Source organism: Polypterus senegalus, unplaced genomic scaffold (assembly GCF_016835505.1).
Source record: "Polypterus senegalus isolate Bchr_013 unplaced genomic scaffold, ASM1683550v1 scaffold_985, whole genome shotgun sequence".
NCBI lineage: Eukaryota > Metazoa > Chordata > Cladistia > Polypteriformes > Polypteridae > Polypterus > Polypterus senegalus.
In genome coordinates this window covers 133,750-148,381 of record NW_024378808.1, presented here as the reverse complement: position 1 = coordinate 148,381, position 14,632 = coordinate 133,750, and the positions used below count along the sequence as shown (strand labels likewise).

The following is a 14,632-nucleotide window of genomic DNA, read 5'->3' as shown; positions in this document are numbered from 1 at the left end:
GAGTGACCCAGCAGTCCCCTAGAGTCAGCACAAGGTTAGGGTCAGTCCTGTTCACGATGTGCACTTCCACAGCCACAGGATCCCTCAGAGTTTTGGTCACTGGGTAGTCCGCATCCACATAGTAGGAGCCATAGGAGGAATCTGACCATGGAAAGAGCAGAAATTACTGGAAATATCACACCTAACCACAGGATTCTCGGAACTACAAAAACTACCAGGCTTTATTGTACCTTCAAACCATTCTGTGAAAGGTATGGAAATAAAATGATCATAGACCCCACCCAACAGTACCTGTTGCAATGACCAATTCCAGGTCAAACGGCCCTTGCTCTACTACTGGAAGAGGTGGCGCCACAGTATACACCTCAGCCTCCACTTGCACATCCTGGCTTCCCGAGTAGGTGCACTGGAAGAATAACCTGAGGAGAGAAACACCACATCATAGCAGGTAGAGCACATTTAGGGTTAGATGAAGCAGCTTCAGAAGCCTTACTTGTAGACACTGTCCCTGGTGATGGAGCCCTCTGGACCACTCCTCACAGTGATGGCAGCAGACATGGTGTTCTGGTAAGTCACATTGCCACCAGAAAGCTGAAACAGGGACATTAGAATTACTGCCTTCTATGAAGTCATTGCAGGGGGTTTCCATTTCTAGCTCCTCAGTAAGACATTTCTAAGGTCTGTATGGTCCAACAACTTTAGAACAAACCTCATCCCCTTTACTAGGGCAGAATAACTACAGAATGAGGACTAATATTAGATCCACCACAATCCATCAGGTCTAATACAGAGATCTGATTACTCAGCTCTCTGGCTTCCTATGGTTGACAGAGTGCTTGTTGCTGCACATCACCAAGATGGAGTCTCACCTGAACTGTGCTGCCACAGGCACTGACTGGAAACTGGTACAGGACAAAGCTGGACAGGCTGGTCACAGGGCTGCAGTTGGGGGAACTGCTGTCCACCAACTGGATTGACCCGAGATCCAGGGAAGGAAGGGTCACTTTCTCAGACACCACCACCACAAACTGGCCATCCAGGGTGCACTGCACAGTCACTGGACAAAGCAAACAAGCATGAATATCCAGTAGCTGCCACCTTTGCTCACTCACCCAAAACCACTCACCATCATTGGCATAATAGCATGGACTGGTGCTGCTGTTCAAATCATAGCAGCAGTTGTTGGCTTCACAGTCTGCTTGAGTGAGGATGAAGACCCTCCACAAGGGAGCTTCTCACTATCTGCCACTGTGCATCTCTCAGCAACACTCCCAGATCGGCGAGCTGCGATGGTCATAAAGCCCATTTAGAAGATGGGAGAGACACTCAGGGTGGCAACCCAGAAGAGAAGCATACCTGGTTTAGGGCATGTGAAGGTTTTCACATTTGTTCGAGATCCAACGGCAATGGTTACGACGTACTGGGAGCCCTAAAGTGAACAGGAGAGGCTCAGACCACAATACAAGATACAGCTTAATTTAAAAACGACTAAAGCGTCGGCGCTACTCACCTGTTCAGAAACGTGAGCGTACGATGAAGAAAAGGGGACCGTTAGTGTGATGCGACCAGAGATTAAATGGAGGACGACTCCTGGGAGATCTTTGGTCACCTTTACCAGCCCGCCTCTCGTCTCTGAAAATTTAAAAAAAGTGAGGTGACATTTACTTGAAGACTCAGACAAGTCGCACTGGTCGAGAACAAACCGCACTCACTCTGGAGAAAAACTGCCGGAGTGCCATCAAACGACAGCGTCATCGCCTTGTCCTCATCGCATTTCTTAGTCACAGCCCCAAACGCTGCACAGACAAAATGAGCGCCCAACACCCACACTGCCAACCGGAAAAAACACCAGCAACCCAAACGCGCCATGCTGCGAATGCGCCAAACAGGAATATGACATGAACTCAAGAACGCGCGCGCGGGTTTAAATGATCGCCGCCTGCTCTGCAGGTGACTCGTTAGTGAGAAGACGCGGGAAATCGGCGGCACTCCTTGTGTTCGTGCGGCTTTATTGAGCAATCAGGACGTCACGGGATCGGACTGATACGTCCATTCGAAGACCGTATAGAGTGACTGCTCTGCGGGTCGACGTGTCTGTTAATTTAGTTAGGGAAATCAGTAAACATCAAGGAAGAAAAGGAGAAGAGAAACTTCACAACTACGAGTATTTTTAAAGAGGGTGTTTGTAAAAAAAAAAAATTGGTTTGGGAATGACCCGTTATGTAAGTAGTGGCTTGTTCGCTTAGCTCATTTTGTCACGTAATAACTTATGGTGTTGGGATGCTGAGCATTTGATTACATTTTTTTTGTTCGATCTTTTGTCTGGATATGAATTTGTTCAAAGGACATCCCTCCCTTTTTGGCTGAACTTCTCGACCTTAACGCTGTTCCCCTCGGCATTTGTCCTTCATCCGTCTTTCCAAGCAGCTTTTTATTCTTTCGGAACTTGTTACATTCCTCTTTATAAAATGTCAACACCCCTAGAGCTGTTTTATTGTTGTGGATTCTACTAATCTTTCATTTTCATTCCTGTCTCTCTTGGTTTTACCTGCCGCTCTGTCTGAAACGCTTCATTTGAACTGGTGCTGATTTAGACCTTCTTTGTTGTACCCAAAATTATATATTGTTGGCAAAGATAAGGTTTTATATAGATGTACAGTCACCTTTAAAAAGATATATTTTTTGCCTTATTAGTGTGTTGATAATAAAAAGATTATAATAATAAGCTTTATTTAAACGCTAAAATTCCCTCTGAGGACAAGTAAAGATCTATCTATCTATCTATCTATCTATCTATCTATCTATCTATCTATCTATCTATCTATCTATTGTGATAGACAGAGGCATTTCAGTCCACCCTGGAAGTCCCTCGAGTATGAAAAACAGTCTTTGTAGGGCATTACAACCCACGGAATGCTGGCAGCTCGCTTGGATGGAAATGGTTCCTCAGATTCCCGCATGGCATCATGGGACACGGAGTCTGTATCCTCAGCCCTGTTGGGAGCTGTGGGTGCCACCAGGAGGAGATCACCAAGAACCAGGGGGATATTATTAGAATGTTAACCCGGAAGTACTTCGCGGTCATGAGGACGGAAGCCCGAAGTATTTCCGGGACAATTGATAAAGGAAGATGTGGTGTTGACCCGGAGAAGAAATATATCCAGGTCATAGACTTTAAAAGGACTGTGGGAAACCCCAGCAGACGGAGCCGGAGTTGGGTGGTAGAGAGATGGAGCTACTGGGAGTGGAGGATTGTGGATTATTCCATTGATCAATTATTGGAAGAATTGTGAAGTGTGTAGTGCTTGGTGCACTTTATTGAAGAATATTATTATTAAAATCTCCTTTGTGCTTTTACAAGTGTGCCTTGGACGTCTGTCTGGTGGGTTCAACGGGGCAACAGCGCCTCTAGCGTCCACACTATCTATCTATCTATCTATCTATCTATCTATCTATCTATCTATCTATCTATCTATCTATCTATCTATCTATCTATCTATCTATCTATCAAGTTGACTAACTGACAAAGTGAAATTTGACAGGATGCTCCATTCTAGGAAGTAGATGTCGACTAAGAATCGCCAATAATATGATATTTCAATGTTTAGGGGTAATCCGCCCTAAACAGAAAAAACTAAATACCACAGAATCTCAGAAATGCTTTAACATATTTAACTGAAACTTGTCTAATTCTGTTTTGTCTGTAGCATCACCAAGCCCTGTTTTATTTCTCAGTAACCATAAGTATACTGCTCAAAAGAATTAAAGGAACACTTTTTAATCAGAGTATAGCATAAAGTCAATGAAACTTATGGGATATTAATCTGGTCAGTTAAGTAGCAGAGGGGGTTGTTAATCAGTTTCAGCTGCTGTGGTGTTAATGAAATTAACAACAGATGCACTAGAGGGGCAACAATGAGATGACCCCCAAAACAGGAATGAAGGGTTTAACAGGTGGAGGCCACTGACATTTTTCCCTCCTCATCTTTTCTGACTGTTTCTTCACTAGTTTCACATTTGGCTACAGTCAGTGTCACTACTGGTAGCATGAGGCGATACCTGGACCCTACAGAGGTTGCACAGGTAGTCCAACTTCTCCAGGATGGCACATCAATACGTGTCATTGCCAGAAGGTTTGCTGTGTCTCCCTGCACAGTCTCAAGGGCATGGAGGAGATTCTAGGAGACAAGCAGTTACTCTAGGAGAGCTGGAGAGGGCCATAGAAGGTCCATAACCCATCAGCAGGACCAGTATCTGCTCCTTTGGGCAAGGAGGAACAGGATGAGCACTGCCAGAGCCCTACAAAATGACCTCCAGCAGGCCACTGGTGTGAATGTCTCTGACAAACAATCAGAAACAGACTTCATGAGAGGTTGCCTGAGGGCCCAAATGTCTACTGCGCCCTGTGCTTACTGCACAGCACCGGGAGCTCAATTGGCATTTGCCATAGAATACACCAGAATTGGCAGGTCCACCACTGGCGTCCTGTGCTTTTCACAGATAAGAGCAGGTTCACCCTGAGTATATGAGAAAGACGTGAAAGGGTCAGGAGAAGCCGTGGAGAATATTATGCTGCCTGTAACATCGTTTAGCATGACTGGTTTGGTGGTGGGTCAGTGATGATCTTGGAGGCATATCCATGGAGCGACTTCACAGACTTCTACAGGCTAGACAACGGCATCTTGACTGCCATTAGGTATCAGGATGAAATCCTTGGACCCATTGTCAGACCCTACGCTGGTGCAGTAGGTCCTGGTTTCCTCCTAATGCACGACAATGCCCAGCCTCATGTGCCAAGAGTATGCAGGCAGTACCTGGAGGATGAAGGAATTGAAACAATTGAATGGCCTTCACGATCCCCTGACTTAAACCAAATAGAACATCTGTGGGACATTATGTTTCGGTCCATTAGGCGCCGCCAGGTTGCTCCTCAGACTGTACAACAGCTCAGGGATGCCCTCATACAGATCTGGGAGGAAATGCCACAAGACACCATCCGTCGTCTCATTAGGAGCATGAAACGACATTGTGAAGCATGCATACAAGCTCGTGGGGACCACACAAGATACTGAAAAGCATTTTGAGTAGCAGAAATTAAGTTTTTGAAAAATGGACTAACCTGCCACATCTTCATTTCACTCTGATTTTAGGGTGTCTACACAATTGAGCCCTCTGTAGGCAGAAAACTTTTATTTCCATTAAAAGACTTGACATCATTTTGTTCCTTAGACATTGCCCTGTCGTTATTTGTATAGATATCCAACTTCATATTGAGATCTGAGTATCTAATGTGTTTCTTTAAAGTGTTCCTTTAATTTTTGTGAGCAGTGTATAGTATAATATAATATAATATAATATAATGTAGTATAATATATATATAATATAATATAATATAATATAATTATTATCTTCTTCCTTCTGACAACAAGTAAAACACTCAAGTGTGTAAGACAATGAGGATATCATATACAGTCATATGAAAAAGTTTGGGACCCCCTCTTAATTCTTTAATTTTTGTTTCACATTGGCTGAGCTTTCAAAGTAGCAACTTCCTTTTAATATCTGACATGCCTTATGGAAACAGGAGTATTTCAGCAGTGACATTAAGTTTATTGGATTAACAGAAAATATGCAATATGCATCATAACAAAATTAGACAGGGGCATAAATGTGGGCACCCCAACAGAGATATGACATCAATACTTAGTGGAGCCTCCAAGCAAGACCAAGGAACTGGTAGTGGATTTTAGGAGGCCCAAGCCCCTCCTGGACCCCGTGATCATCAGAGGTGACTGTGCAGAGGGTGCTGACCTATAAATACTTGGGAGTGCAGCTGGATGATAAATTGGACTGGACTGCCAATACTGATATTCTGTGTAAGAAAGGTCAGAGCCGACTATACTTCCTTAGAAGGTTGGCGTCCTTCAACATCTGAAATAAGATGCTGCAGATGTTCTACCAGACGGTTGTGGTGAGCGCCCTCTTCTACGCAGTGGTGTGCTGGGGAGGCAGCATAAAGATGAAGGACGCCTCACACCTGGACAGACTTGTTAGGAAGGCAGGCTCTATTGTAGGAATGAAGCTGGACAGGTTGACATCTGTAGCAGAGCGACGGGCGCTAAGCAGGATCCTGTCAATCATGGAGAATCCACTGCATCCACTGAACAGGATCATCTCCAGACAGAGGAGCAGCTTCAGTGACAGACTGAGGAGACCCCACACTATGCGACTCTTCACACCTGCTGTCTTGTCTGAAGTCTTTGTCCACATAACTGGTTATAAAGCAGCTTTATTTTGCAGAGTCACAGTGAGAAGAGATTCAGAAAAGCAGACAATCAATATACATGACAGCGTCAGGGCTCTTCTGAACCCCGTCTGTTGGGTGGGGCAAGTTTATATACCCCTAGAATGCGTGATTTAATATCATTATGAAATATAACAGTCAACACGTTTATTATACACAATCCTTGAGCCCCTTCAACGCCCCTTGTGCAACTTGATTTCTTGGCCCCGTTTGTTATGGCGTTCAGATGTAAGTTAAGGGACAACGTGATAAGGCAGACTCAGGTGTGGAATGCTCAGACATTAAGTCCTTTGGACAAATAATTTTCTGTTTTGCTCAGCAAAGCATGCTTTTACATAGTGTATGGTGTGGACTTGACCCGGACACAGATAGGCGGACATGTTGTACTTCACCACCACACGTGTTTTATTTACAGTTATTTACAAATATTTAGTCACTCAGACCCAGTTCAAATAAGTTCCCAAACCCCAATACTCAGTCCTGGCCTCACAATGCCTTTCTTCGGGCCACCTCCACACCTCTCTGGTGCCTTGTCCTGCTTCCACCCGACTCCAGCCTTGATTGAAGGGAGACGGCCCCTTTTATATACTCCCGGACGAGCTCCAGGTGGTTCCCAGCATTCCCCTCTTGGCCACGCCACAGCGTGACAGAAATGCCGGCTGTTCTCCCGGCTGCTCCCTAGGTGTCCTCCTAAATCTTACCCCCAAGCACTTCCTGGTGTGGGAAGTGTTGAGGTCACAAGTCCCCAAGGCATTGGGGCGCCTCCTGGCGGTGACCACGGGCCTCTATAGGGTGGGGCTTCCATGCCTTGAACCCGTGGCCCCCAAAGCAACAAGGAAGGCGGCCCCCACGTGATCCCAGATGGGCACACGCCCACTTCCGGTCCTCCAAGCGTCCCGGCGGTGCCCCCTGGCATCTGCGCGACAATGGTTTTGTAAAGCTTACTTCTCAGACATGAATTAGTAAAAGGGAACGAAGAGAACATTCATCTTCCACACTTCCACCCTGGGGTTGTAAACGCTAACATTATTCAAAGTTATTGTCTCTTTTTACATGCATTTTTATTACTCTTTAATTTAATATTGTTTTTCTTTTTTGTATCAGTATACTGCTGCTGGATTATGTGAATATCCTCTTGATTAATAAAGTATCTATCTATCTATCTATCTATCTATCTATCTATATCTATCTATCTATCTATCTATCTATCTATCTATCTATCTATCTATCTTTTACCTCTCGATGCTGTCCTCCTATAGCCTGTGATGAGTGTCTGGATGCTGGATGGAGGTATTTCTGACCATTCTTCATACAATCTCTCCAGTTCACTTCAATTTGATGGCTGCCAAGCATGGACAGCCTGCTTCAAATCATCCCATAGATTGTCGATGATCTTCAAGTCAGGGGACTGTGATGGCCATTCTAGAACATTGTACTTCCCCCTATGTATGAATGCCTTTGTAGATTTCAAACTGTGTTTTGGGTCATAGTCTTGTTGGAATATCCATCCCCTGCGTAACTTCAACTTTGTGACTGACGCTTTATCCTGAAGAATTTTTTTAAATTGTTTTGAATTCATCCGACCCTCAACTCTAAAAAGGGCCCCAGTCCCTGAACTAGTCACACAGCTCGACAAAAAGATGGAACCTCCACCAAATTTGACAGGAGGTAGCAGGTGTTTTTCTTGGAATGTGTTGTTCTCCATCCACCATGCATAGCATTATTTGTTCTGATCAGATAACTCCATTTTTGTCTCATCAGTCCAAAGCACTTTGTTCCAAAATGAATCTGGTTTGTCTAAATGAGCATTTGCATACAACAAGTGACTCTGTTTGTGGTGCGAGTGCAGAATGGGATTCTTTCTCATCACCCTGCCATACAGATGTTCTTTGTGCAAATTGTGCTGAGTTGTAGAACGATGTACAGACACACCATCTGCAGCGAGATGTTCTTGCAGGTCTTTGGAGGTGATCTGTGGGTTGTCTGTAACCATTCTCATAATCCTCTGCATATGCCACTCGTGTATTTGTCTTGGCCTGCCAGACCTGCTAGGTTGGTTTAACATCAACTGTGCCTGTGGCCTTCCATTTCCTGATTCCATTCCTTACACTTGAAACTGACAGTTTAAACCTCTGAGATGGCTTTTTGTAGCCTTCCCCTAAAACAGGAGACTGAACAATCTTTGTTTTCAGATCTTTGGAGAGTGGCTTTTAGGATCCCATGCTGTCTTTCACTCTTCAGAGAAGAGTCAAAGAATTAAAAAAAAAAAACATTAACAAGACCTACTGAGATGATTAAAGGATCACCCCCTAATGCCAATGTCATTTTGTTGACCCCCCTTTTGCTTTAATGCCAGACCTGAGTCTGTTGAATCTTCTCTATCAGCTTTACACACCTAGATTGAGCCCACTCGATATTTGCCCCAACTCTTCTTTACAGTTGAACTGTTCAAGTTCACTCACATTAGATGGTGAGCGTTGGTGGTCTGCTATCTTCAGATCTTTCCACAGGTTTTCAGTGTGATTTAGGTGCTTTTATGCGTTCCTAAGATACGACGCAAACTCCAAGGTGATCGAGCTTTTTCAGTTGCAGCTCCAAAACTTGGAAACGATTTGCCGTAGCACTTTAAGGCAGGCTGTGTCACTCGCTGTCTTTAAATCTTATTTAAAACCGCACTTTTACCCCTGGCCTTTAACCCAGTATGATATGTTGACTGTCTGTGTACTTTTTATTATGAATCTCCTCAGCTCTTATGTATTTATGTGTTTCTGTTTCTTTTACCCTTTGGTTATTGTTTGTCTGATATGTTGGGCTTTTATTGTACAGCACTTTGGTCAGCCTTGATGTTGTGTTTAAAGTGCTTTATAAATAAATAAATAAATAAATAAAATAAAACATGCTAGCTGGGCCGGCTCAAGACAGACATATATGAGGGGGCTGACAGAAATATGAAGGGGGCACATGGTGGCTACAGGAGGCGGAAAGGGGTGGGGTGGTGGTGGTGGGGGGCTCTGGATAACTGTTTTCGTCATGTCATTGGATTGCACTTTGTCAGGCCTCTACCCTAAGACCTGTCCAACTTGGGTGTCCCACCTGAAGGCTAAGCTTCTGCTGGTGTGGCTCTTAGGGTCACCGAGGCATGAAAACCCCCTGACCACAATAAGGTGGCAATCCCTAAGGAGGAAAACTGAAAAATAAAACAACAAAAAAATAAAATAAAATTTTCCTCATCAGATTAAAACAACTAAAAACATGACATTTATCTTAATTGGATGGCCTAAATCAAATATATTCGAACCCAACAAAAACACTTCTCACTATTGCCAATATTAGCAAAACTAAAAGGGTAGGGGGACATACCTGTCAAGCTTTTGGGGCAGAGCTTACCCATCTAAGCACTCATCACAAACCGCTCATAACACTGTGATGCTGGCTACAGGTGTCTGATTGTATACATGAGCCAAGGTGGAACAGGATCTAGTGAGGATGACACTGGTAGTTTGTGCAATCAAGTAACCCAATAGGTCTACTCTCTGGCTGAATTTCTGAAAACCGTATTATCAGCAATCTTTCAATTGACCTATCTGGTCCCATCACTTTGAGGCAAAACCCTGAGAATCAAAACTTTATATTTTTCTGACCTTCAGAACCATTCACCAGTGTTTGGATAATTTCATTTGATATTCTTAGAAGTGTATTATGTATTTTTTGGATACCCATAGGAATGCTTTAACTTTCAACCTTCTCTAAGGTATATTCCATCCAGTTTTAGAAATCCTGAAGCAAAGTCATATCATTACACTGCATCATGTCTCAATGTTTCTGTAGTAGGGCCCACAACTCGTTTCACAGAAACCAAGCACCACCAATAGTCTTCGCATCAGAAATGTTTTTCTTCAAGTTGTGTTTTGCCCTCAACATTGAATCATCAGCCTCCTCTGGCTCTCTCTGTTATACTCAGTCCAGATGGTTAGCACTGCACATGGTTGTGGCTGGTCACATGCCCCTGTAGCTTTATCTCGATCAAGGGGATTGCTTTCTGTTGGTTAAAACCAGTTGGTAAAACTACATAGTTGTTTTAATTATCTCATGGTCCGCTATGATTTTGACAGATGCTGCTTCTCAAAGCTACCTCTTTACAGAGTCATTTTCTCCCGCCTACCAGAAATCTGACACTGGGTCATTTGCATACTGACAGTGATTGGATGTTTGCTGGGGGGTGAGTGGGGATCTCTGCTAAGTCTGTGAGAGCTGCAGACCCCAAAAAGAGCCTGAGGAGAAAAGAAGCAAACAAAATTGAAACCTGTCATCTCATTTGTGTCTTTTCCCTGGATTTTTCAGCTACCCCAAGTAAACTTGTCTATTAAGTTTTGGGTAATTTTTTTTATTCTTGAATTTTGGTTTGATTTAAGGGCAGGACATTTGTTTAAGCATTGCCCCTTTCTCAAGCGTATGCCGATCGACTTAAATAAATCTGAATCAATGGGACTCTCGCAGCAATAGGCAAATGTTTGCTGAGGCTCTGAGCCACACGAGTTCCTATTGCACTCCACCTTGGACTGAAAGTCAATTTTGTTTCAAACCTCCCTTCAAACAGTATGATGGCCTCTTTGCTGTTCATGACTTACTGGGCAGACCTGTTACTGCTTTCCTGAAAACAGTGTCACTTTGTAGTTTAAAAATGTGGCATCACCATTTGAGATTTTACACTTATTTGCAGGCGCTTTTTCTAACGCCAGTTCATCAAAGACTTGCTAGAATTGGTCTTCCATTGATCTGCCCTACTTGAGAGAACCTGCAGCCGGTCGATATCACTGATCAAGTTAGCGCAGGAGACTTCTGGATCTTGAAGTTCAACCACTAGGTCCAGTGGAGAAAATGACCAAACTCTACCTGTGATCAGTTTATGGACCAAAGGCGCTTATGAACCAAGCCCAAGTCAACTGCATTTTATCCCAAATCTATTAGTTTTCCTTTCTGCTTCACTATTTGTTGCTTGGACTTTGTTTTAGTTCCCCTTACTGTACAGGAGAGCCGCCTAATCAAAAACTGAAAGACCCTTTCACTGTCAAGAGTGTTCCTGGTGCTGGACAGTAAGATGTGAAATTGAATCCAACCCCAGTGGAAAACACAAAGATTACAGAAAACAATTCTTCTTCCAGCAGATACCCTTTTAACTTATGAGGAGCATTCAGATGGAAAATTCTTGAGTTAACTGCAAGTACAACCAGCAAACACGAGTATGACCAAACACCCAAACCCAGTAACAGAGTGAACAAAGATAAGGTAATTTTGTCTCCATTCCGAGTGTCAATCTCAGTGTGGTCTCTAAACAAATGGAGCCAGAGCATTCCTGGTCTAATCAAAAGGACAAAAAATGAACACACCAAAATATAAATTGGTATGCAAGACAGTCTGCAACTCAGTTTGATCGCTATACCCCCAGCAATCTAAATTTTAAATGGTTTGGGTTTTTCCAAATTTAATCTGTGATACACAATCAGAGAATTGGACAGGTGCCAATAGTGAAACAAGGCTTATAACCAGATAGAAACTAAAAGGCGATTTGTCCCCCTTTAACCATATAAATGTAAAATGCTCTTAAAAGAAGTGTGTCCTTTTTAAAGTGACAAAACGGATTTTGGTTGCATAGAGGTGTCATGAGCAAGATTTTATTTTTCTACATATAATAAAAGGAGACTGATGTTACTTTTTTTAACCTAATCAAGAAGCTTTGCAGAGTTTGTTATTCAAAGCTTAGGATTGAACAATCTACTGTCTGATCTATTTGTTTTTAAATAATGGTTTTTTTATCAGCATATATTCTCATATTCTTTATATTATTATTAACTTATTACTTATTACTTAGTATTTACCCTAAATGTTTATGTTTTTATTGTGCTTAAGTTACTTTCCTCCTCTTTTTTCTTTTCAATTATTTCATGTGTCTTTAATGAGACTGTTTTCCCTATCATACCTTGGTTTGCTGTTATTACTATTACTGCATTAAGACTTGTTATGTTGTTTTGGACACATCTTTAACACCATCACCTGGTTTTTCTCTAGATATCATCTTAATGCACTAAAATTGATGAATATCATATGTATATGTGTTATGTATTTTGATATATGTTATGTTTTATATATATATATATATATATATATATATATTTTTATATATATATATATGTATAATATGTATGTATATTTTATGTATATATATATATATTATATATTATATATATTAAGTGCAAAATTTTTTCTTTTTCTCTTTTTTTTCTTTTCCTCTTTTAAAGACTATATTGGTAACAGATATCTCTATCTTTTAACCTTAAAGCCACTGCATGGGGCTTGATGTGCTTTGGACGTGCTCTGTCTCTGGGTATGTCGAGGACGGGGACTGCATGAAGGGGGTTTTTAGCCCACCGGGGGAGGAAAAAGGGGGGGTGGGGGTTAAAGGGGAAGAAAAAGGGGCGGCTTGATCTATACTAATCTATCATCTCAATCTTTATAATTATAACTATCAAGTAAAAATTTAGCGCATGGCAACAACTTTTGGGGGGAAAAAATTAAGACCGAACTATTTCATTTCCAGTTAAGACTATAAAAACATAAAAAACTCAGAATCAGTTCCCATGATGGGACAGTTAACCAAAGCTGAAAAAAAGGCCTGAACCCCAAATTTAAAAGAGAAAGAAAATTTTCTACCAACAGGTCTAAATGTAAAATAGTTTTTTTTAGGGGGAAACCCACTTCAATAAGGATGGTTCCGCCCAAAAGACTGGATCCAATGTTCCATTCTAGTTTTACAAAGAAAACTAGGGGGGTGGGAATTTTACATAGAACAGTACCATTTGTAGCATCAGATGGTATTGGATCCTGAAGGAGATATGTGAGGGCTAATTATCAACTGAAAATATTTTGATAAATGTTTACCCCTAATGTTGAGATAAGGAATTTATCAAAATTTATTTGCATCCATTCCCAATCTGAACACTCAAATTATAATGGCGGGGGACTTTGTGTTCTAAACCATTTTTAGATAAGATTTCCCCCACGGGGGAAAACCAACAACACGCAAAGATAATTACAAAGTTTATAACTGATCACAACTTATCAATCCGTGGGGGTTTTAAAAAAACCCCAAATTCAAGAACATATTCCTTCTACTCACCATAATCATTGTACTCAAGGATTGATTATTTTTTATAGATAATAACTTTTGCAAGATTAAATCTTGTAAATACGATGCTATTGTTATTTCAGACCATGTTGAAATTTGGAGCTGAAATTACACCCCATACACTCCCCCCGGATGGCGCCTCAACCCTATTAGCTGGAAATTGTACTGAATTTATATCCAAACAAATTGAATTCTTTCTAGAGACAAATACACCCCCTGAGATTCTGCAGGAATATTGGGAAACTCTAACCTTTTTAAAAAGAGGAAAAACCCCTTATCTTTCCCACAGAAATAAACCCCCGGGAAAAGTGGAGTTTTAAATTACAAAAATAGATGAAGAACATGCCAGACTCCCAAAGGGGACTCTACATAAGGGGAGGCAGGTCACATTCAAAATTTAAAACCCTCTTGACAACAAAGAAACCGAACAACTAATTTACAAACCCAGACATCATTATTATGAAATGGAAAAAAGAAATAAGTTTTTCCCAAAAAACCAAAAGAAAAGTTTAGAAAATCTCTAATTACAAAACCAAGGAGATAAAACACAACACAAAAATATTGTACTTTTAGAAACTACTATAAACCCCAAATAATTGAGTTTAAAGAAAAACAATCTAATGATTTCGGGATAAATTACAGATAAAAAATTGACGCTATTAGTTTTGGGGGGGAGCCGATAAACCCTGTCAATAGAATTACTGGATGCTATAAAAGTCCCCAAGGTGGAAAAGCAGCAGGCCCTGGGGGCCCACCCTGCAGATTTTTACAAAAAACCCTCCCCAGCTAGCCCCCCCTATTGCAACATTTAAGAAGCCAGAGATAACCAACTTTCCAAAACCTTTCGCCAAATAATCACTTTTTCCCCAAAAAACAAAATAAGGACTTATTACAATGTCATAACAAAATTTCCTTAATCGACCTAAATCTTCAAAAATCATAGCTGGATGGAAAAGTGCCCCTCAGTAATATCCGACCAAACGGGATTTTTGGGGCCACACTTGTCTTAAATCTTCACGCCTTTTTAAAGTAATTCTCACCAACTAAATAAAACCCCCCCCCAAAATATTATTATCATTGAGGGCTTGAATGATTGAATAAAAACCTTTTTTACTATTTTGGAAGTTTTTTCCTTTTTGTGCTGG

General features: G+C 41.6%; 1 protein-coding gene across 1 annotated transcript; it reads right to left on the bottom strand.

The window, feature by feature from the left end:
* Positions 1-493: 493 nt before the first annotated feature.
* On the bottom strand, positions 494-1,915 carry LOC120519688 (zona pellucida sperm-binding protein 4-like; the record flags this gene model as incomplete). The annotated part of the gene is made up of 6 exons (XM_039742566.1): positions 1,713-1,915; positions 1,511-1,632; positions 1,357-1,429; positions 1,193-1,284; positions 870-1,046; positions 494-591 (listed from the first exon to the last, which is right to left on the bottom strand). Coding segments are annotated over exons 1-6 (719 nt in total), but the record flags the coding sequence as incomplete, so codon positions are not given.
* Positions 1,916-14,632: the final 12,717 nt, after the last annotated feature.